The sequence below is a fragment of the Lampetra fluviatilis genome, chromosome 5 (assembly GCF_964198595.1).
Source record: "Lampetra fluviatilis chromosome 5, kcLamFluv1.1, whole genome shotgun sequence".
NCBI lineage: Eukaryota > Metazoa > Chordata > Hyperoartia > Petromyzontiformes > Petromyzontidae > Lampetra > Lampetra fluviatilis.
Genome location: NC_136279.1, coordinates 1,716,134 through 1,738,893, shown reverse-complemented (window position 1 = coordinate 1,738,893; position 22,760 = coordinate 1,716,134). Strand labels below are relative to the sequence as shown.

At 49.3% G+C, this 22,760-nt stretch overlaps 2 protein-coding genes across 2 annotated transcripts; both read left to right on the top strand.

Annotated features, from left to right (window-relative positions):
* Positions 1 to 1,062: 1,062 nt before the first annotated feature.
* Positions 1,063 to 2,698, top strand: LOC144932307 (uncharacterized). The gene is made up of 2 exons (XM_078856247.1): positions 1,063 to 1,350; positions 1,931 to 2,698. Exons 1-2 carry the CDS (start codon positions 1,063 to 1,065, stop codon positions 2,603 to 2,605), a joined length of 963 nt encoding a protein of 320 aa, XP_078712373.1. The 3' UTR covers positions 2,606 to 2,698.
* A 7,422-nt stretch (positions 2,699 to 10,120) lies between these two features.
* On the top strand, positions 10,121 to 22,541 carry BSDC1 (BSD domain containing 1). Its single transcript, XM_078856352.1, has 11 exons — positions 10,121 to 10,162; positions 11,055 to 11,118; positions 12,332 to 12,448; positions 13,865 to 14,032; positions 14,515 to 14,569; positions 15,503 to 15,618; positions 16,204 to 16,272; positions 16,896 to 16,977; positions 17,676 to 18,182; positions 18,517 to 18,620; positions 19,008 to 22,541. The coding sequence occupies exons 1-11, from the start codon at positions 10,149 to 10,151 to the stop codon at positions 19,035 to 19,037; spliced, it is 1,326 nt and encodes a 441-aa protein (XP_078712478.1). The 5' UTR covers positions 10,121 to 10,148; the 3' UTR covers positions 19,038 to 22,541.
* The last annotated feature ends 219 nt before the right edge of the window (positions 22,542 to 22,760 follow it).

The window sequence follows — 22,760 nt, the reverse complement described above, 5'->3', positions numbered from 1 at the left end:
AACGCAATGGGTTTCAGCATGCGTCCGACCTTGGCTTTTCATTGGCGTCGCTTCTGAGCAAAGAATCACGCTCACTCTCCATTCTCGTTCCATAACGTATTAAATGGGCAAGCACACGCCCAGGGTGACCTTATTTGGACGCGACACACCTTTTAATTATCATAATTAATGTGTCCACATCTCACGAATCAATTCTTTCGATTTACAGCGCCGATCGTTCACTGCCCCTTGCGATGCTCATCACTGGACGGTATTGGCAATTGGGCAGTGGATGATGGATCAATAGGGAATTGTGTCGAGAATATAAGCTGGAACTTTGGTTATAATACCGCGACAATCCGAGGATATTTTCTTGGTCGAACTGCTTCGCGTCTTTACTGCTTTGAAGTTTTTTTTACGAGAGTCGCACAAACCGTGAGTGATCCTGTGCTTTCGTTTGCCGCGGCCAGCGCGGTTTGCAAACTTGAAGTTGTTTCACTCTTTACCGAGCATTAGATTATTCTCCCTGCGTGGGAGGGAGGTTTCTTCTTCTCGCCATAAGAAGGACGTGCCGAGTTTCATTTTAATCGTATTTAGTGGCTGTCTGAGGAAATATCTGCAGCCCAGAGGATCGGACGGCTTTGCCATATTCCATAAATTGCCTAAGCCGTTCGGTGCAGAACCGAATTCAATGGCATTATTTTTTGTGTGCAGACATTGGTGGCCGGCCTGAGACCGTCAACTCACGGTGCTTTAGAACGTGGTTTAATCACGGGCACCTGCCTGGAATCGAACTCATGTCATCGGTGATATCAGCTCAGTGTCTTGACCTCTGAGCCACCCGGTCACCTTTAAGTTGACGATTTGTTGAGAGCAAAACCAACCTCTAATTTGGTGCTCAAACAAATTTTGCTGGAAAACACTGGTGGATAAGATGCCAATATTCTGTTCTTTATTTCAAATATTATACCGTGTGTACTACGTGTGTCATACCCTCCAAATGAAGCGAAAAAACTAATTTAATACGACGCGCACCAACGTGTTATTTATAAGTTGGGGTCCGGCTTCTTAACTTCCCCAGAAATGTCACTCCTGCTGCTGCTAGTGGCGTGCCAACTCTACGGTGGCACCACCGCCACCGTCCAGTTCGGTCACTACAACTACACCGAGTACCACGCCGGTAACCTCAGCCTGATCCTCACCGTGCCGCACGGAGGCTCCCTCAAGCCGAGCGCAATCCCAGACCGAGCAGCCGGATGCTGGGACCCCACGGCCTCTGTCTGCGTCTTCCAGCACACCTGCCCGCCCGGCCTGGCTGCCGATCCAAATCGATGCGACGTCTCGACATCGAAGGACCTCTACACACTGGAGGTGAAGTGTCTGTCCGGGTTAAGAGTGATCTTCGAGGTGTGTGTGTATGTTGAACTTCTTTCGCGCCGTACGTAGCCAACCGTGCTAATCGGAGGTGCAACAGGTGTGCACAGTGCGATCTATAGAATTAAACGAGAGAGTGTCGTGGTGGCTGGGCGGCTCATGGGTTGGAGTACTCTAAGATGGTACCAATCAAAACCTGGGTTTGACTCCATATTTAAACCACCTATTATTAAACCGAGTTCTCTGGTAAGTCTATGGTCCTTGATTTTTCCAAGATGACCCTGCCAAATCCATTGAGTGGCATGGAAAGAAGCCAGAGTACCCAGAGAAAACTCATGAATTTGAAAGGGATGACATTCAAATCTCTGCGCAGATGGATTCAGTAACCCATTGCTGCACGCCATCCCCTAACCACCTCACAGCCCCTGCCCCTAACACCTGCTACTCCCAGGCAATCTCCCACCCAAGTACTAACCAGGCTCAGACCCGCTTAGCTTCTGATATCTCACGAGGACGACGTATCGTGGACACGCAAAATGTCCCTCGAATCTAACGGCACGTGCTTTGCTGCTCCAAGGTCGCCATGAAGCTCGGAGAGCATCTCAAGACCCTCACAGGATTCCACCCGCACGTCGTCATCAACAACCTGCACCGGATCAAGCTGGACGCCAACAGGGATCGCGACGAGGCGAGTTTCGGGAACTCGTTCGCTGAGCAGGCGTGGGACGACTTCATGAATTTCATGGAACGAGCCAAGGGCTCCATTGGCGTGGGTCTCATCGTGGACCTGCATGGGCAGGTGCACACCGAGGGCTGGGTGGAGGTGGGCTACACCATCTCGGGGAAGAGCCTGGACGCCTCCACCTTCAGGCCCGACGAATCGTCGATCCGCCACCTGGCCGGGAAGGTGCAAGCCAGCCACGACGTGAGCTTCGAGCTCCTGCTCCGAGGTGCCCAGAGCCTGGGGGGAACGATCGAGCGGGAGGGCGACGGGGCGTACTCCGCCGTGCCTTCGCCGTCTCACCCGGGTCCCAACGGCGGAGGATACTTCAGCGGCGGCTACATCACCCAGACGCACGGGTCGCGCTACGGCAGCACGGTCGACGCGCTGCAGGTGGAGATGCCCAAGGCGGTGCGGAGCAGCGAGGGCTGCGAGGCGTTCTGCCCCGTGCTGGCGAGGGCTATCGCCGAGTTCTGGCGTCGCCACTACTGCGCCGTGGGCTCCGTGCCCCAGCCGCACGGATGCCCGTGATGCCGCGTACTTCGGGGTGCGCGTAGGCCCCGCAGGGTTTGTAGTAGGCACGGAGCGACCCATCGATTCGCATTCATTTCATTGCGGCTGCAAATCTTGGCCATCTCGGCTGGGGAGAGTAGTACAGCGTAAAATAACAGGTAGGGCGAGCTATTATAAAGGTGAGGTTATTGGTTCTAATGTATTACACTTGTTTCAATATATATCAGAATACTCCGATGGGCTTTAACGCTCTTTTCACAGTTGTCCAGTAGACATCCGTGACCATGTCATATATGTTATCAGTGTTATGTATGACATGGCCAGGGCTTAATATCATTCGTATCTGTCGAGGTTGGTTACGCAATAAAATATGTTCACACTCAGCACCACTGCATCCTGCATACTTCTCGCTATGACAGTGCCAAATCCAGTCCAGCAGCAACCTGGCAAATATCGAGAAATTAAACTCTACATATATTGAAATGTTGTAATATGCATAGTACTAATAATGCTGTATCTATAGTAGAATGTGTATTAATAGTATCAATACAAGAGTGCAAATCCTTGTCTCCGACCCCGTAAGATAGCGTTCTTACTACTAAACCAATTGAACGAGTTGCCTACCTGCGATTGTGGCAACTTCCCTGAGCAAATACTCGATAGTTGAAAGTAACCTTGTAGAGGCTCGCTGACATTGTGGTGTGTCGAAACAAACCCATGTATTAATAAAGATATTAAATTCAACGGATCTACTTAAATTCATTTCTCTATGATGACATGCATGACGTCATGAACAGGACATCACAGCCAATGTTGATGAGGCTATCGCATCGCATCGTCTCTTCCTTCTCAAAGGTTCCACAACTGCTCCGCAGTCAATACCCGATCCACCCGGGCATACTCACGGTATCCTGCCACGTGGCTTTATTTACCATGCGTAACAGGCAAAGAAAGAAATAATTTCAACTGATAAAGCGCTGCAGAGTATTCCCTCACGCTCGTTCAGAGACAATTACTCGGGAGGCACGAGGAATGACAGACAATGTAGCTGTGCGTGGAGCCAGCGCCAACAATTGCCCAAGCTCTGCGGTTCTCAATATATATGCCAATGAATGAGTGCTTAAACCTGGAAGGAAGTCGCAGCCCCTGGAGAATCCCCACGCACACAAGGGAGGGGGAAACACTCTATCCCAGGGGTTGGCTACCTGCGGCTCCGGAGCCGCATGCGGCTCTTTAAGGACTGCCCCGTGACATTTATCGATCAAGGACCACCGCCGCGTCTTGTATTCACCACGTGCATTAAAAGAAAATGGCTCTGCTTGTTATTTTTAAATCCTTTATATTAAGTTCGCGTGCTTGCTTGCTTGCGTGCTTGCTTGCTTAGGACCGTGCAAATCTTTCGGTCGTTTTTTAACCCACTTCCCGTGATCCAATCGAGCTGACATTTTCCACACATACTCGTTGTGCCAGACAATTATTGTTCGTGAAAAAAAATTCCCAAAATGTTACACTTTTTAGGCAAAAATTTTTATTTTACATATATTCAAGTAGAACGCATTCATGGCTTTGGCTGAACGTCAGTGTAAGAGCCCAGAGCGTAACCCCTCCACAGGCCGTGGCGGAGTAGCGCAGTTGGTAGCGCCCTCGCTTCCCATGCCAAAGGTCGCGGGATCGATCCCCGCGCCCTCCACAGGCGAATATATTTTTAAATCCTTTATATTAAGTTCGCTTGCTTGCTTCGGACCGTGCAAATCTTTCGCTCGTTTTTTAACCCACTTCCCGTGATCCTATCGAGCTGACATTTTCCACACAGACTCGTTGTGTGTGACAATTAATTTTCGTGAAAAAAAAAATCCAAAATTTTACACTGTTTAGGGAAAACAAATTATATATTAAATACCAATTGCTTAATGGTGGCAGACAATCATCTGACGCATAGGTGGCAGCCATCTCAATCCAGAGGACGAGAGGACTCTAGCCGCCACGCATATAAAGGATTTATAGTGAAAAACTTTGTTTTTACGGGTTTACTTGTTGTTTCCGAACCCTGCTTTGTCCCACACATTCAGAACAGGTGGAGCGCACCATTTTTTTCTGCTGTGCCGCCTTCTGGCAATCCGGTCTACGGCACCTCCTCGACGCCCACGGGGAATTCGCAACATTTTGCTCGATCCACCACCGACCCTCGGCTTCCTCCACGCCGCTGGATTACTGCAGGCTGCCACGCGCAGCGTATCACACCACGACCTGGCGAACGCGAAACACCATGGCACTCGTGACTTTGATGAAGCGCCAACGGCAATGGTTAACAATTAACAATGGACGGGCTTTGTTCGAATGAAATTAGCAAAGACTGCCACGAAGGGCAAAAACATGACACTTATTTAATGAATGCACTGGCCGTGATGGCCAGTTAAATGCTTTCTGAGTACGTACAATGTGAAGCGAAAAGGGTTAGGGCGAGTGCTGAGGTAGAGTTGGCTACATAATGGAACCTCCTTTGCCAGTACCAAAATCTGAGAATCGGTTTTCCCCTTTTTTCTGCTATCAAAGTATGTTTTTTTGCATTCTGACCACAAGTATATGTGGTTGATGCAGACATGATTCCTTGTAAAAGGTTTCAGTTTGATGTTTTAACATCTTAACACCTGTTTTGTTGGCAGAAAAAAGGAGAAAATCTATTTTCATAGAGTTGACTAGTTTAACATGTAGGCTTTCGCGACCAATAACATCCATAATAGAGTTTTTTGGGTTAGATCGCGTAAATATATAAATGTGTCGTTAAAACCCGCCACCACCCGACACAGCCAACTAGTAAGGGTTGTCACGTAAACAGAACGTGGCCAATTCGTCACTAGTACAGCACACCGGTGTGTTGGAGAGTCAAGTCACAACATTTACAAACTGAGTATGACGTTTCGCCAGTAATTACGACTAGTTTCATCAGGCGACAGCCAGATTTCTGGAGAAGTCCACCTGTTTCGTTCCTTATATAGAGGCGTAGATGCAGCTGCGCTCTTGCACAATATGGGGGGGGGGGTTACTGAGGCAACGTACATTATGCATGCACATTATGCGAGTCCTTTGAACTTGTCCTTCCTGTCTATTGTTTATTAAAATAGCCCTACCAACGGTAATCCCTATTGAAGTACGCTGCGCTTTGTAGACATCCATTTAAATAATGTATTGTTTGACGATTCGCTTGCACGCAGCACTAAGGCGGTAGCTATCCAAACCGTTAACGTTATTTTGATTGCTTTCAATTTCGATAGATTATCTAATTAGTCTTGGCCAGTAGTAGCTAGTTTTGCACAAAACTTCAACATTATCAAAATCAATTGAGTGTCCTTGTTGGCACGCGTGTTCTGCTACTTGCTGACAGTTGTATTTTTTAAACAAAAGCAATAGCTGCAAGCAAACACACCATCTGCTTGGTTTAGATATGTGGATTGCACATTGGTGGTCTGGCCACACGGCAAAGATACACTGAACGCATTTCGAAATAATTTCAACTCGCAAAACCCATCTATCCAGTTCACCATGAAAGTGGAAGCTGACAGAAGTCTACCATTTCTGGATATTCTGCTCGGACGGGGTAAGAATGGTAAAATAACAGACAGTGTTTACCGAAAGAAAACGCATACGGCCGCCTATCGCCTATCTGAATGCAGTCACACCATCACCCCATGCAGAAATCTGCTCTTATCAAGACGCTCATTCATCGAGCTAAGAAAGTGCCAGATGGTGACAGTCTGAGAAGTGAAATTCAACATGTTAAAGAAGCGCTGCAAATGAACGGTTACAATGATGCGCACATCAACAGGGCATTGAATACCAAAACCAAATCAAATAACACGAGCATTGAAACTGCTCAAGTAATTAAAACGATCAAAATACCGTACATTGCGGGAGTAACTGATAAACTAGCCAGATGCTTGGAAAAACAAAACATCCGAGTCAGATTTGGCACGGTACATAAAACACAGAAATTAATATCTGGTACAAAAGATGTATTACCGAAGCTATCAACAGCAGGTCTGTACAGGATTAACTGCACGTGTGCTAAATGTTGTGTTGGGCAAACAGGACGAATGATCAGCACGAGACTAAAATAACAAAAGAGAAATATTAAATTCTCTCAAATACAACTGTCAGCAGTAGCAGAATACGCGTGCCAACAAGGACACTCAATTAATTTTGATAATGTTAAAGTTTTGTGCAAAACTAGCTACTACTGGCCAAGACTAATTAGATAATCTATCGAAATTGAAATGAATAAAAATAACTTTAACCGTTATGATAGCTACCGCCTTAGTGCTGTGTGGAAGCGAATCATGAAACAATACATTATTTAAATGCATGCCTACAAAGGGCAGCGTACTTCAATAGGGATTACCGTTGGTACAGCTATTTTAATAAACACAATAGACAGGAAGGACAAGTTCAAAGGGCTCGCATAAAGCACATGCATAATGTACGTTGCCTGAGTCATCCACCCCCCCCCCCCCCCACGTAGTGCAAGAGCGCAGAAGCGTGGTCACCACATCTACGCCTCTATATAAGGAACGAAACAAGTGGACTTCTCCACAAATCTGGCTGTCGCCTGATGAAGTTAATCGTATCGATTTAAAGCTTTCGTGACTGCAGGAATTCATCTTCTTGGTTCTTTCGGTAAAGTCACGTAGAATGGAAATAATAAAATAATAAAAATAAAACAATAAAATAATTATCACGACTCTGTCTACTCGACATTATTTAATTATGTTTTATTGTTATTATTTTATTATTTCCATTCTACGTGCCTTTACCGAAAGAACCAAGAAGAAGCTAATCGTAATTACTGGCGAAACATTGTACTCAGATTGTAAATGTTATGGCTTGGCTCTCCAGCACACCGGTGTGCTGTACTAGTGACGAATTGGCCACGTTCTGTTTACGTGACAACCCTTACGAGTTGGCTGTGTCGGGTGGTGTCGGGTTTTAACGACACATTTATATATTTACGCGATCTTACCCAAAACCCTCTATTATAGAGTTGCCTAGTTTGCAAGGCTTAGGGCTAGTGCTGGGGTAGAGTTAGCTAGTTTGCAAGGGTAGGAGCAAGTGTTTCACCACTAGGCATGCCATCACCTAAAGTCACTGCCGAAGTGTGGTGTCCCAGGTTTCATTTTCGGTGATAGAGCGCCATCATGTGATGGAGGCGTTGTTTCTATGGGCTGAAGCATTGTTAATTAGAGCGTCGCAAGTTCTTGCGGAGCCAGTGTTAACTCTCGCCTGCGCTAATGAAGCTGTTCCTGTAATTAACACATGATTAGCTGATTGATCCGTTACTAATGGAGCCGTTGTTAAAACCGATTGAGCCACCGCCAATACGTTTAACCGGAGTGCATCATCATCTGATTGCTAATTGACACATTGCTCCGTTAATTGACCGATGGGCGACTGCTATTTGAACAGATTAACACGCCAACAAATTGACACGTTAATTGCGTGGCATATTTGAATGCCTCATTGTTAACTGATACGCACCGCAGTGAAGCATCGTGTTGAAGAGAGCGTCTCAGGCAATTATCACGGGCGGATCGGGATCAAGACGGCAAAGAGGCGGGGTTAGGGTGCTCTTAGGAAGCTGAACTTGAAAGTCGATGTTACATGAAGAATAATAATGTGCTGTGAAAAAGGCCATTGCCCGAAACGTCGTATATTGTTATATACGTTGCCTTGTAAGTCAGTGTTATTGACGAATGCGTTGAGTGTCGTTTTTGTTTGACAATGGAAAGCAACGTGGTACCAGCGCTGCGCCGAGAGAACGGCGTCTTCAATCGGCGCCGATCATCAACGGCACGGGTCTCACAAATCACGGAGATTGGCCAACAAACAGCGGAACAGAAAACTGAGGAGTGCGCAGAGAAGCGTGCAGAGCGGGCGCAAGCTCGGAATGAGACTTCGAGGCGGGAAGAGGAAGACGTGGATTAGAGAACGCGCACAGATTAGAGCAGGGGTAGCCGATGCTTCAAAGATGAAGAGCCATTATTTTTGTCTTTGGCCAAAATAGTTAGAGCCGCATCACACGCAGAGCGACTTGTACAGGCACAGACACGGCAGTGGGTGTCCAGCATGTAACAAACAAGTGCTGATGAAAATAAACAAAATAGGTGATGGAATAAAATGATTCGATTTAGTCCCCCCCGTCCTCCGCTAAGTTATTCTTTAACAATACAGTTTGACTGTTGTACATTTTGTCGTCACCAAGACATTTCATAGTTTACGTGTTTACAATTTATTTATTTTTCAAACGGCTGCCCGCAACGGGGCAGCGAAAGAGCAGCAAGAGGGCATCCAAAGAGCCGCAATTTACCGACCCCTGGGTTAGAGCCATCATCAATCATCATCGACGAAGTGGCCTTGGGCTCGAGGCGATGGGGCGAGAGCCAAAGGATGAACGCGCCTTAGCGGTACGTCCATCGGGGAGACGGAGCAATGGAACCGTCTCGTGCAGGTGCGAGATGCTGACGTTGTGGGGGAGGGCCTGAGTCTCGAGGTGGTAAGATGTTAACAACCTCGCCTGGTATACAGGAGGTCTCGCGGGGGTTCGATCCAAGGCCCTTGGAGCGTGGATTTTTCTCCACATTTGGAATCTACATCACGCGTTTCGATTATTCGGCTGCTATACTGCAGAGGTGTGGACTCGAGTCATGTGACTTGGACTCGAGTCAGACTCGAGTCATGAATTTGATGACTTGCGACTCGACTTGGACTTGCATAACAATGACTTTGTCCCACCTCTGCTATACTGTAAATGTCCGCATGAGGATAAGCCACAAAGTTTAGCTATCATTTGTGGCCAGGTCGCTTCTGAAAAAAAAAAAACCCCACTATATATTTCAGTGGGCCTTACCTGGTAAAATAAACGAGTTCGAGTTTAATTTGGGATCAAACTTGGACAATGGCACAAACGATGAAGCGAATGGCGGGACGCGGTCTCACGACTGAATGTATTTGTGCTGGATCAGACCGCCTGTAAGTAAAATGTGTGTCGTAAACCCTCCTACCAGCCGACGCGACAAGCACGTTAATAAAGCTGGTGGCGTGAACAAGCGTGCCACAGCCATCTCGCAACACCTTGGCGCGACGTTTCGGCGATAATTGCAACCACCATCATCATCGCGCAGCAGGAGGAGGGCATTACGACACTCATTAGACTTCGCCATCCCCACTTTAAAGCACCCAGCGACGTCATCGCATTGGCCCCGAAGTGTCCGCCCGAGAACGTCCCGAGGCGCCCAAGCGACGATTGTTTCATCGCAGCATCGCGACCGATGGTGGCGGGATGATTGTTGGGTGGGGGGGCTCCATCCAGCAGTGGAGCGATCACGGCCGCTGCCTCTGGACGGTCGATGGGAAGCGGTGGGGGGGGGGGTGGAGTGGGGGTGGGGGGGGTGGAGTGGGGGGGTGGAGTGGGGGGGGTGGAGTGGGGGGGTGGAGTGGGGGGGTGGCTGGGGTCATGTGACGAGCGCGCTGCGTCACGTGACCGGCTGTTGTGGTGACGTAAGGCGGGAAGATGGCGGACGGCGGGTGAGCGGACGGGGATGGACGGCCGAGGCGGTCCTCGGCTTCCCCTCCCTCGGCGTCGTCGCGCCCCCCCCCTCTACCCACCCCGGACCCCCTCGAGCTCCCGCACCCTCCCCGCGGGGTCCCCCTGCTCTGCGGCCCTCTCGGCCGCTGCCTCCACCGCCACCAACCCCCCCCCTCACCGAGCGCGTTGGAGGCTGTAGCGAGCAGGGAGGGCTGTGGTCGCGGCCGCTGTGTTTACCTCCTCCCAGCCCCTGCGTGTGAATCAGCCCGAGCGAGTCTGCACTCACCCCTCGTGTACCCTTATCCCGACCACTGTACCTACCCCTGTCTCTACCCTGGTGTCACCCAACTCTACCCCTCTCGTGGCGTCACCCAACTCTACCCCCCACCCTGGCGTCACCCAACTCTACCCCTCCCCTGGTGTCCCCTAGCTCTACCCCTGCCCTGGTGTCCCCTAGCTCTACCCCTGCCCAGGTTGGTGAAGATGGGAGTGGGGCGCTGGACTAGTGCAGATTTCGCTCAGAGTTGATGCCAATCTTGGCCAGGAGTTGAACTTAAGTTGCTCCACCAGTGTGCTAATCACCTCTCCACCCACTCTCCCGCTAACGCAAACCCATCTCTAACCCTACCCTTAGGGATATACCCTGAACCTACCAATTTACAATCGGTGCCTGTAACCCGCTCCCAGCTCTGCTACCTGCAAACCGAGGTCTCGCTCGGACTCTAATCCTAACCTTTAACCCAGCTCTAAACAAACCCCCAAAACCCAACCGTGGCTCCAAACCGTAAGGTTCCCTACATCAACTCTAACCCAATTGCCCAATGCTTAACCCTCACCATTGTCTACTACCGCGCTAACTCCGTCTCTGCCGTCTGTGTTCGTCGTGTGCAGGGAGGCTGGCGGCGGCTGGTGGGGCAGCTGGATTCACACCACCCTGGAGACGGCGCGGAGCAAGGTGAGGAGCGACGAAACCCACGGGGTCACGAGCAGGGCCCCGTGGGGGACACGGTGACACGGAGTGAACACGAAGTAAACACGAACAAGACCGCACCGTGAGACAATGGCAGACGAGCCAAACGGAGATTGGGCAGAAGAAACATTGGGGAACTTGGCAGACACAAGGAGAAAAGGATTGACCCAGTAGAGATGACACAGGGGGACATGGGATAAAGGTAGGAGATGTGGGGCCATGGATAAATGAGACCGCGATTGACCGGGAGATGACACAGTGAGACAGCCGACATGTTAGATATGGTGGGAAACAATTGCATGGGAACAGACATGGTGAGCGACCAGGAGAGATGACAACACAAGGGGACATTGTGAACATGGGATATGGGAGAGATACATAGATATACAGGCATCGGGGCAATGGACAAACTGGAGTAACGTCATTTCAGGACATGAGGCAAGGTGGGCAACCTGCAGAGAAACGAGCACCTTAGCAAATATAAACTTTACTCGGAGTAATTTTGTTGCCCAATGTTTGTTAATCTTCTGAATCTGTAGTTCATCATTCTACATGTGACATCTTCCACACGGGTTTTTATAGCTATCGTTCCTTTGAGTGGGAGTGAGGATTGCTAGTAGCAGGCATTTGCCATGGCACGCTATAAATAATGGTATGCACTTTGAGATGAATGTATGTTGAACTTCTTCGCACTGTATGTAACCAATCATGCTAATCGGAGGTGTCCATTGCATATGAAGCAGAAGAGATGCCCGTGACCCTGTGAAATGTGGTTGTTGATGCAAACGAATGGGTGCCGTTGAGTGTGCCACTCCGAGGTGAAGGCTCCGCTCTGGGGGGGAACGGGCTGTGGGCCTGCGTAGCCCCTCGACTCTGGAACGGTTTGCCAAAATATTTCAGGGATTTGACTTCAATTGAGAAGTGTTGTCTCAACTTAAAACATTCCTATGTAAGAAGGCTTTCATCTCATTTTATCTTCAGGCTGTTCCCCTCCTTTTCTTATTATGATTAGAATGTTTTTTTATTGAAAGGTTGTTCTGATTATTGCTTTGTTCTCGTTATGCATATTGTCTACAGCACTCTGATCCATGGACAAAGACCGCTCAAGTCCTCCAACTTATTATTCATGTATCATTATTAATTCATGATTATTAATATATTGTTATGACTCCACGTGGCTGTGTCCGCTTCTCCACAGTCGTCGGAAGCGCTGGAGTTCATCAAGCGCGACCTGACGGAGTTCACGGAGGTGGTGCAGCACGACACCACGTCGACCATCGCCGCCACTGCCTCGGCCATGCGCGACAAGCTCGCGGTAGGGCCGCCCCCGCTGCCCGTAGCGCTCCGTGACGCGCGTGACACTCACGGCACCCACAACACCCTTGACCCCCGGTGCATCGATGGATTAATATCGATTCTTAACCCTTTCTTGTTCCGATGACGTACGTACACGTACGTCATCGGATTTTCTTCAGATTCCATGACACGTGTCATCGGAACGGAACTGGACGAAAAAAATAATAACTTTATTGGTTACGAGGCTTCCACAAAGCCATGCGGGATTGATTGTGGCACAATTTGGCGCTAGCCATTGTAGAGTGCAGTCGTGTCTCTACGGTTCCCTGCGGTGAATACAATGTCTTTAAAAGCAATGGTGCTATGCCTCTAAATAAAATTAACCTTGAACCGCTTGCGAGTGCCCAGATTCAGCGGTGAACGGGACCCACCCTGCAACTGTGGTCATCTAGGAAAGGGAAAGGGTTAAGTTGTGATCGATACATGTCAAGCTGATGGTACATGTATCATGTTTTGCATTCAAGAATCGGTTTACGTTTTTATGCAACTATATGCAAATAATATGCTGATCCGACATTGACTAATGTAGGGAACATATGAAAAAAGAGGCACAAGAAACAAGAAACGATTCAGAACAACGCAAAAAAAGGAATTGATTATTTAATCGGCCCCCAAATTGCTGGCGGTATTGAATCGTCACTTCCAGACTACGTGTGCATTTAACACGTAAATACATTTACTGAAAGTCAATGCAATAGTAAATTTACATTCTTTGGTTCTTTTCGGTTAAGTCACGTCTAAAAATAAAATAATAAATTAAAATAACATATTACGACGTTTCGATTGCAACACAAGAGTAAATTTACATATTTGTCACTTGCATGTGTGATGGGTCGATGTACAGTGCAACACGTGTACAGTTCGTGGCTATGGCCATTCTGCTGGTGATTTATCTCATTGTATGCTGCTCTGTGCGGCGTTAAAACCCATTTAATCTCCTACGGACAACTGTTTTGGCCTTGTCATAGAGAAATCGTTTTTATTGATTCTAGTGGCAGTTGCGACAGCTTGACCTAGAAAAGAGTACCACCGTGCACGGCAGGCCTGGCTGCCCCAGTCGCAGTGTCAGGCTCTGGGGTGGCCGCTTGCTGTGCGTGTTGTTACCAGAGCCCTCCCTAGGGTGCGGCGAATTGAGGGGACCCCGTGCTTCAACCTCACCATGTCAGATGTAGTACTTCCGGTTTAGTTTGAAGGCGTTGAGGGGGAGGGGGGGCCCACACAGTGTGCGTTGCCCCGGGCCCCCACGCACCCCCACTATGACTGTCCCCACTCGTCACTGTTGTCGTCACTGCTGTCGTCACTGCTGTCGTCACTGCTCTCGTCACTGCTGTCGTCACTGCTGTCGTCACTGCTGTCGTCGTCGTTGCACACCCAGGCTGACGGCTCGACGGACACGGGGCGGAAGATGAAGGAGAGCCTCTCAAGCCTGTTTGGGGTTATCTCCGACGCGTTTTCACCCTCGCCTGACCGAACCCTGGACTGCGACGATGTGGCCTTGGTGGCGACTCCGGACGGCTCCACGGAGCCCTACGACCGCGTCAAGGTGCTTCGTTTTGCTGTGCTCCGTGTCTTTCTGTTATCCCCACGTGTTACCTGGATTTATCTTCATTTTACAAAACAGTTTTTAACTTGCAACCCAACATATTAAAGGGTATGGAAGAGTTTTTAAAAGTGTATAAAAGAATTATGAACATGGATTCTTACACTTAGGATATGCGTATCCGATCTTGTGTGTAAGAATCTGTTTAATCCTTAGTATACGATTGGCTCATGTAAACCCTGCAGCAACCATAGGCACTACTTTCACCATTACATCACAACTTCACATCAGGACAATTCATAGAATTGTAATGCGGGTAAATCATTATGTACTGAAAAATATACAAGGACCGAATACTTTAATTAAGAACTGACTAAACAAAAGTGTCACACTTTGTATGGCTCGTGTTAGTCTAGGCTATGTAGATGCATATCAATGCAGTGTTTGAGAGGTTCTGTGTGTTGATTGAACATGACGCTTTGCAGGCCCGGCTGTACAGCCTGCAAGCCGACCCTGCCACGTACTGCAATGAGCCTGATGGTAAGCAGAGCGCAATGCGCACTCACTCCTTGTTAACGTGAGGTGCAACCCAAAAAATAAATGAACGGGTCTCATGTTGCAGATGCACACCTAAAGCTGTATTGGTGCTGTGTCCACAGCTGTGTAGCATCTCGTTCAAAACTTCCACAGTGAAAGAATGGATTTTAAAATCACGCTCGGACATGTAATCATAGCACTCTAGGTATATCACTGTCACGTCACTCTCGTATGTTTTTATGCAGTGCCAATGCGGTGAAATGTACGTATGTTGAACTTCTTTTGCACTGTACGTATCCATCCGTGATAATTGGAGGCGCGATATCACGGAATATGGAGTGTTTGACAGTGATTTAAAATCGTGTTTATTAACAAAGCTTAAACTTGTGTTGGGCAGCCTGGGATACATGCACTGTTGGTGTGCCTGCAAGTTGAGAGCTGTGTTTTGTGGATTGGGTCTTCCCACAAGTATATCATCCAAATGGCCTTGTATGTATTGCTCCTTCAACTTGCCTTGCTGAGTCTCAAAACTTGTTTTTCAGAAGGATTCTGTATTGGGATTTGTAATCGCTTCTTTTTTTTTATAGCCACAAACTGCGTGGCAATTAGCCTGAACAAAATGCAGGATATAGTTGTATTTCATCACATGGATTCGAGAACATATCTAGAATCACGACAAACTAAGTGGGCTTTGGCAGGACGCTTAAGAAGGCATACACCACGAAAATGAAGCGATAAAATCAGCTTGCGTGCAGGTGCTAGGTGGATTGTTACATCCACTCTGTTCGTTCCATTCTCGCCACCGCGAGAGATGGCGACAGATTGGGGAGGCTTTCATGGCTGCTGCTGGTGCTGATAGTGATAACGATGTCTCAACCTGAGAATGGTTCTTAGCAGAGTCTCCGTACCACGCATGTGTGTGTGCGCTGCGCCCAGGCCTCCAGGAGCATTTTATGTCGTGGGCCGAGAGCTTCAGCCTGGAGGAGCGCAAGGCGGAGACGGCGGAGCTGCTGGTCGCGTGCCCCGCGATCCGTGCGCTCTACACGCGTCTGGTGAGACGACGCGGTCACGGCCACCCCTAGCCAGGAGCCCCGACGGGTACACCGACGTGTCCACCACAGTGGAGCACCTCTTGTCCGCGCCGATGTGGCGGCGCTATTGGTGGATCCCAGTGTCTGGATAAAGAGGGTGAAATTGTCATCACTGTCGGTCACCCTTTGCGAAAAGCCGCATTAGTGGCCAGCACTTTCCCACCCGTCCTGTGATCAAACCAAAAGATTGAGCTCTCAGTTACGGAAGGAGCACGGATGACAAGCCTATTTTTTCTCACTGTAGCAGTGCAGGTGGGAAGATAGCTCCGTCGCGACTGACAGGCCTATTGAGGTCGCTTCAAAAGTAGCCCTTCAACATCTTCCAGGGACATTCTCGTGACACGGTGGTGCACTTCTTGCTGCGACAGTTCAGAACGGGAATTTAATCATCGTCTGATGTGACACTGATAGCACAATTTGAATATAATAGAAGAGGGGGGAATAACTGCTGTGGTTGACAATGTTTTTAAAGGGATACTTCTGCTCAAGTAGGTTCGAAAGTGGAATGAACCCCGGAACTGTTTGCTGTGGTAATCACCCCCGCAGGTACCTGCGGCCGTGTCCCACCTGGAGTTCTGGCACCGCTACTTCTACAAGGTCTACCAGTTGGAACAGGTGTGTACATATGTGTGTTGAACTTCTTTCGCACCGTACGTAGCCAACCGTGCTAAATTTAGCCAAGTGACTGGGCGAAGGGTTGTGAGGCCCCCTTTGCGCAGTCACTTGGCTCTCTCTAACGCTGTTGGTCTTACTCCGTAGGGTCAATGGAGCTTCCTCCTCGGTTTGTTTGATAGCCACAGTGTGCTGCTGGTAGTATTATTCCATCTCTCCAAAGGGTTCATCGGGAAGAGGCATTTTCCCGTTTACAGACGGGTGTCTGGAATGTGCAGGTCCTAAGGTGGGTTGAAAATTGAGCCGTATGAATAACTATCCATCTTCTTCTTTGGTTTTTTCGGTAAAGTCACGTAGGTAAAACAATTAATAAAATAAAATAAATGAAAACAACTAAATTAAATCTCGACGTTTCGGAGGCAGCACTAGCCTCCCTCATCAGGTGTAAAAAGGCACAGACTCTCATTTTAAAAGAGCTTCTCTTGCTGTTTGCGTGGATCTGATTAGTTTTTGTAGAATGAACAAATTGGACAGAAAGATCACAAACGAAAGCGACGTTCGGCGTCGTTGAACGGCGCGTGCCATCTGAGCCTGGTGCGTGCCTGACCCTTTGCGTGTGCGAGAAGGACGAGGCACGGAGAGCCGATCTGATGAAGAGGGCAGACCCCAGCAGCCAGGACAAGGAGCTGGGCTGGGAAGATGAGGAGGGTGAGGCTGCGAGTGTGCCACTTTCCCCGTCGCACAACGACACAGCCATCACATTTCACCGTTGCTGGGTTATCAGGAGCGCGGGTTCCATGCCCGCTTTGCTGATAGTAATAGACGATATGCATTCTACAAGTCATGGCTTACTGCGGCGGTGTAAAGAAACACCGCAATACTGTAACTTTTGGGCCTGTGAAAATGTTCTCCCACGAAGTCTTGATTTGATTTCAGAATGTTTCATTTTTATGTCGTGGTGCTTTGTTGTGCTTGTAGTGCCTGAGTGGTCTCTCGTCTCGGTGACAGAAAACATCCTGGTTTTTTTGTAAAGGTGCTGAGAGCTTACTCGTCGCTGTGCAGGGGAAATGTGTCCATCTTTCCGAGGGCACTTCACGAGTTTAACATGAGAACATGTCAATTCCCCGTCAAACGGTAACTATTAAACTTGCCACACAACCAGTGTCCACATCTCTTAAAGATTTTGGACAAAATTGGCAACAAAATTGTTACAGAGATATCTAAATAAATAAATTATTTAGAATTACAGTGCAATTAGCATGCGAGTGTGTGGGTGTAACAAAGTGAGGTCGCGCCCCTTAATGGACCAGCTTTTCAGCTTGTAATTAACACGTTATTAACTTTAAATGCAGGAATAGGTGAGCTGAGCTTAGTGTGTGCTCTGCCACCGCCGTGTGCTCCTGCAGACGATCTCCTGGACTCCAAGAAGGAGAGCAGAGTCGGCCACGTCCGCCCCTCCCACCCCGAGGCCGACGGGACCCGGCGGGAGTCCCCCTCCGCGGATGCGCCGCACCCCCCGAGCTCGTCGGTACAGACGCTGAGCGAACTCACAGAGACGGCGCTCTCGCTGAGCGAGCGGCGTGAGCCGCGGCCCGCGCCCACCGCCCGCCACGATTCCGACAAACCGACCCCCTCCTCGCCCGCCCCGGACTCGAGGACTGACGCCGGCGCCGCGCCTGACGCTCTCCCCCCTTCCGCGTCCTCGGAGACCGTGACCACCTCGGACACGGTAACCGCGGAGACGCTCGTGTCGCACGCGCTCACCGGCGGAGACGGCGGCGCGGGCGAGCGGAGGGACTCGGCGTCCCCGACGCCTCCCGCGGCCGGCAAGGACGAGGCGGTGACCGACCTGCGCGTGCTGGAGCTGCGGTCGGACAGCGGCAAGTCGACGCCGTCCAACAGCGCCAAGATCGGTACGGCGCCGCCCGTTGCTCTCGCCATCCCCTTTCTGTGACCTTCTGGGGTCTTGGGGGGCCACTGGGTTGCGGCTCTTGTCTCTCCGTCGTCACCGTAGTCTCTACTCGGCTGCTTTGCGTCGCGTGGCACGTTTCGGCTGGACTCCCGCCGGAGTTGGGTTTTGTGTGATGTGCACATCACGTAAGCTGTGGAAAGGATACTTACACCAACATATGGAAAAAAAAAGGAATTCTCACTCGACATCAATGTCACATGCTGTGATGATAAGGTCACGTCTCTAACTGTGCGGTAGCTGGAAATATTTTGACTGATGCATGTGGATTCTTGCAGGCTCCAGCACAGACATCAGCGAGGACTGGGAGAAGGAGTTTGAACTGGACATGACGGAGGAGGAGATACAGCAAGCGCTGGCCAAAGCAGAGGCGTCTGGGGAGGTGCTACGCTTCTTTGACCTCTAGTCCATCTGTTTGCGCCGGGTTATCGGAACGCCGGTTTCTCCGAATCCCACCCTTTATCGTGCACTCCGATATTTGATCACTAAAGGCAGGTGCCGTTGGCGGCCACTAGAGGGCGTTGAAGTCCCGTTAAATTTGCTCACATGTTTGTATATCTGCGTTTCATTTGTTGTGTGTGTTGCACACATTGTTTGTTTTTCATGCATGTGGTTTATATTATGTTTCTGCGTGCTGCATGTGGTTTGAGCTTACGTCCGCTTGCATCTACGGAATAATCCTGACTGATGGCTACTGACGGCGACTGCCGCTGTGTGTGCGTTCGTGCGTTCGTGCGTGCGTGTGTGTGTGTGTGCGTACGACTCTTAGATGGAGGGCGACTGGGAAGACTGGGAGTGAGCGACACGAGCTGCGCATCGACCCTGTCTTGACCCCCCTCGCTCCGCCTTCCTTTGTCCGGCGGCGGCAGCGGTGGTAGCGATCGTTTCACCTCCCGCGCCCCACGTGGCGTGCTCTCAACGGCCGTTACACATCACCGCAAAGTGTGGCTTTGCCCGGGACCTTATAATTTCTTCACGAGAGTTTTGGTCATTTGCAAAAAGTGCCAGTACGTGTACGTGCATGGCCACCTCCCACTTGTCCGGTGGCCGGCCCAGCAGACAGGCTGGGGATAGGCCGCTGTCGGGCCTTGGTGGATCTTGAGTGAGATGGGAGGCACTTCCAGCCATAGAGGATTTCATCTGTTTAGGCTTCTTAAGGCCACCACTTATACACTCGTGCACGTTAGTTGAAATATTTTTTTCTTCCGCACTTCATTTTGCTTATGGATTGTGAGAAGCAAAACTTAGAGAAGCGACAACGGTAAGGGATTTTTGAAAGCGTAAAATCTTAGGTTTTTTTGATACACAAAAAAACTGTTTTATGTTTGGCATGCTGCAAATAAAGGTCACGCAGCCAAAGTTATTTCATCTAAAGTGCGAATAATATTTCCGTTAAAAAGTTCTAGCAATGCCGCAAGTTCCAGCAATGCCGCACGTTTGCTTGTGATGTGTGTGATGTAGCGACAGCGGGTGTCACGGTCTGCGCTGCCAGTTGAATCAACCTACGAAGTGACTGATGCCATAGACTTCTCTCACCTGTATGTATATGTAAATTACTCTTGACAAATCATAGTGCCATTCTTATTATTACTATTATTATTCTAGAAGTATATGTGGCTTTAAATAGCTATAATTGAACTCTTAAGTATGTCTCCATACCTGCATGATTTAAAGTAACAGTCTGCGTCATGCCATGGTCGGGGTGTGTGTGTTCCAAGTGTGCAATATGAGAGGGCCAGCTGTGGTGATGGAGAGATGGCCATCCCTGCTCATCTCTGGCTCCCAATGTGTCTTATGGATGGATAGCAGCACCGGACAGAACTACTGTGGCCGTGAAGCTCTTGCGCTTCTTGGGAGGCTGCTGTGAGCCACGCGGCCCACCCCTTGACATCCGCAATGTAGTTGAACCGACGACGCTCGCGCTCAGCAGCTGATCGCGCCTACCCCTGGAGTGCGCATTCTCTAGGGGCATGATTGGAAAAGCAATTGTAGATAATAGTTTCGACTCTTTTTAAGCTTAAAGGCAGAATGACGCTCGTTAATATTTCTCAAGTTCGAACGCTAGAATCCGTAGCAGTAGCACTCGACGACTGTTCAGCTGCCACCAGTTGCATCGTCGCGTGTGTGCGGTCATGAGGTGGGAGGACAGTCTGCCGATGGCCGCCGGAGCGTTTTTGGCAGCAGCAGTAGCAGTCGCTGCTGCTGGGGCTACTTGCTGTACCTGGGGTCATCGGAGACGTACAAACCCGAGAGCGGCTTCACGTCCCGCGCCGTGTGTGGAGTGGTCATGAAGCGGAGACCGGTGTTACTTGAAGGCGGACCGTCGGTCTGGCAAAGCTGACTCGGCGGCTGGGTTTGGACGTGACCGGAGTGAGAAGACGAACTCCGGTCCGCACCTTGATCTGCTTCTGAATTGTCTTCATCAGTTGACCTTTAAACATTTGGGCAAGCACTTCAATGTTTCAGTATGGATACAACGAGAATAGGTCATGGTTGGCTATGCCTTAGGAAGAAGTTTCATTTGGAATTGGCATAAATTGATCCAGAGTGTGGAAATATTGGATACTGGGGTTCGGTACTATTTGTCATGTATTTACAGTTTGGTTAACACGTAGGCTTATTAAAAATGTGCTTTGCATCGACTGGGCAGTTGTGTTACTTGTGAGGCAAGGCAGAGTCCATGTAAACATTAACCTAATGATTGACCCCATCAGCCCTCGGATTTTCGGGACCAGTGTTTTTCTCAAAAAATGTTTAATTGGGAAACTTGAGCAGTTGAGATTTGTTTTGTAACTTATGAGGTTTTGGCCAAGAGCCATCTATGAACACACATTATGTGGTCCGTTTAGTGTCAGAACAAGGTCATTATTCAAAACCTGCCTTTGAATTTGGCTGGGATATTTAATTAGTTTTAAGTTCAATATTTAACGCTCAATAGTTCTCAGAAATGGAGGCCTTTTACTTTGTTGGACTCGCCCATTCGTGCGAGTTCACTGATACCTTGGAAGCCATGTGTGTGTGTGTAAGCATTGGCTTGGACTTCTCCCTGTTGACACAGGTGCGAGCTGCTGCATCTGCAGGATGCGGAATACAGTACAAGACATTGCCCTGCATCATCACGAGATATCTTTTTTCATTTCCGCACTTGCTGTGCGCAAGGAAATTAGCAGCAGAGTCGGGAGATGTTGTTAAAAGACACTCTCCACAGGCGTAACTGTACATAAATGCCCTGTTTAGAAGAAAACTAGTAGCCAGGCGAAGTGATGCCTATCTTTGATCCAGCACTGTGGAAACTAAGGCTTGGTGGATCACGGATTTTTTGTGAAAGTCCCAAACCATTTTAGGGCTGCGTGGTGACCTGGGGAAAGGTATCGCAGCAAATGTTTTTTTTGTATCCTGTGTAGAACTTGGACCGTTAGCTTAGTAATGCGTGCTGTGTTTTCTCCTGCTTCTACAGTTTTCTCTCGCATGCCACTCATTCGTGGAATTGGCTAAAACATCCCAGTGCAGGGACCTCCTGATAATGTAAAGTACGTTACCTCGGAGCTTTCCTGCATCAACAGAGGGTATTGTTCCTAGAAGGGCACTGCCCTTTAAACAATACTTCACTATTACCACAACGTGGTATTCGTTCGTACCGCTAATGAGCATGCGCTGGGGGTGTATGTACAACTTTCACACCGCATGTAGCCAACTGTTAATCGGAGGTATGAAATGTGCACCAGGAAGCCCGCCTCCCCCTCGAGAAGCGATGGTGAGCCCCGTTGCTGAAGCTGGTTCCGGTGGAGTGCCTGCCAGACTTGTGCCGGAGCAGTGTCACGATGGCAGGCTCATCGCAACTGTTTTGTAGCTGTTGGGAGCCCGGAGTGTGGCACCGTCGCCGTACGGTATACAGGCCGCTCGAACGGACTGGCAGATGTCTGGTCCACTTGTCAACGCGTTCACACGGGAATCTTTAGCCAGTGGTGGATCATAGCTCCAGTTTGCGGGACATAACAAAACTCTTGACTCGGGTTTGCTTAGTTTTAGGCGGTGTGCACAGGTGAATTAATTATTCCCTGGAATTCAATGAGAGTTGCTTAATTGGGGCTGCAGACGAGTGTGTGTCGTCGGTGTGGCTTTCCAGGAGAACCGGTCTGCTGCATTATCACAATTAACATTCTGAACGAGTCCACCTGCATGTGGAACCCGAGCCTGGAGAAACCTGAGACGTGGTTTGTAGCTGCCACCGTCTTCAACTAAATTCAGTGTGCGTATTTTCAGTGCTGTAAACTAGCTACAATAAAAGAGCTTTTCTCCGTAATTGACACGGGGATGCTTTTGTTGAGTCTGCTTACCGTAAAGTTACGCGGTAACGATGTGCCACGAGTTGCCACGGGATGTCGGCTGAGTGGGTGTTACACGTCGCGATTAAGTGGCAAGTGTGCGGCGCCTCTGGTACCTCGCCACGTGGCCCCTTGCTGGTTAGGTGGCGATGTCCCTGACAGCCGAAGCTCTGGACATGCTCGTTCTGGGCTGTTCC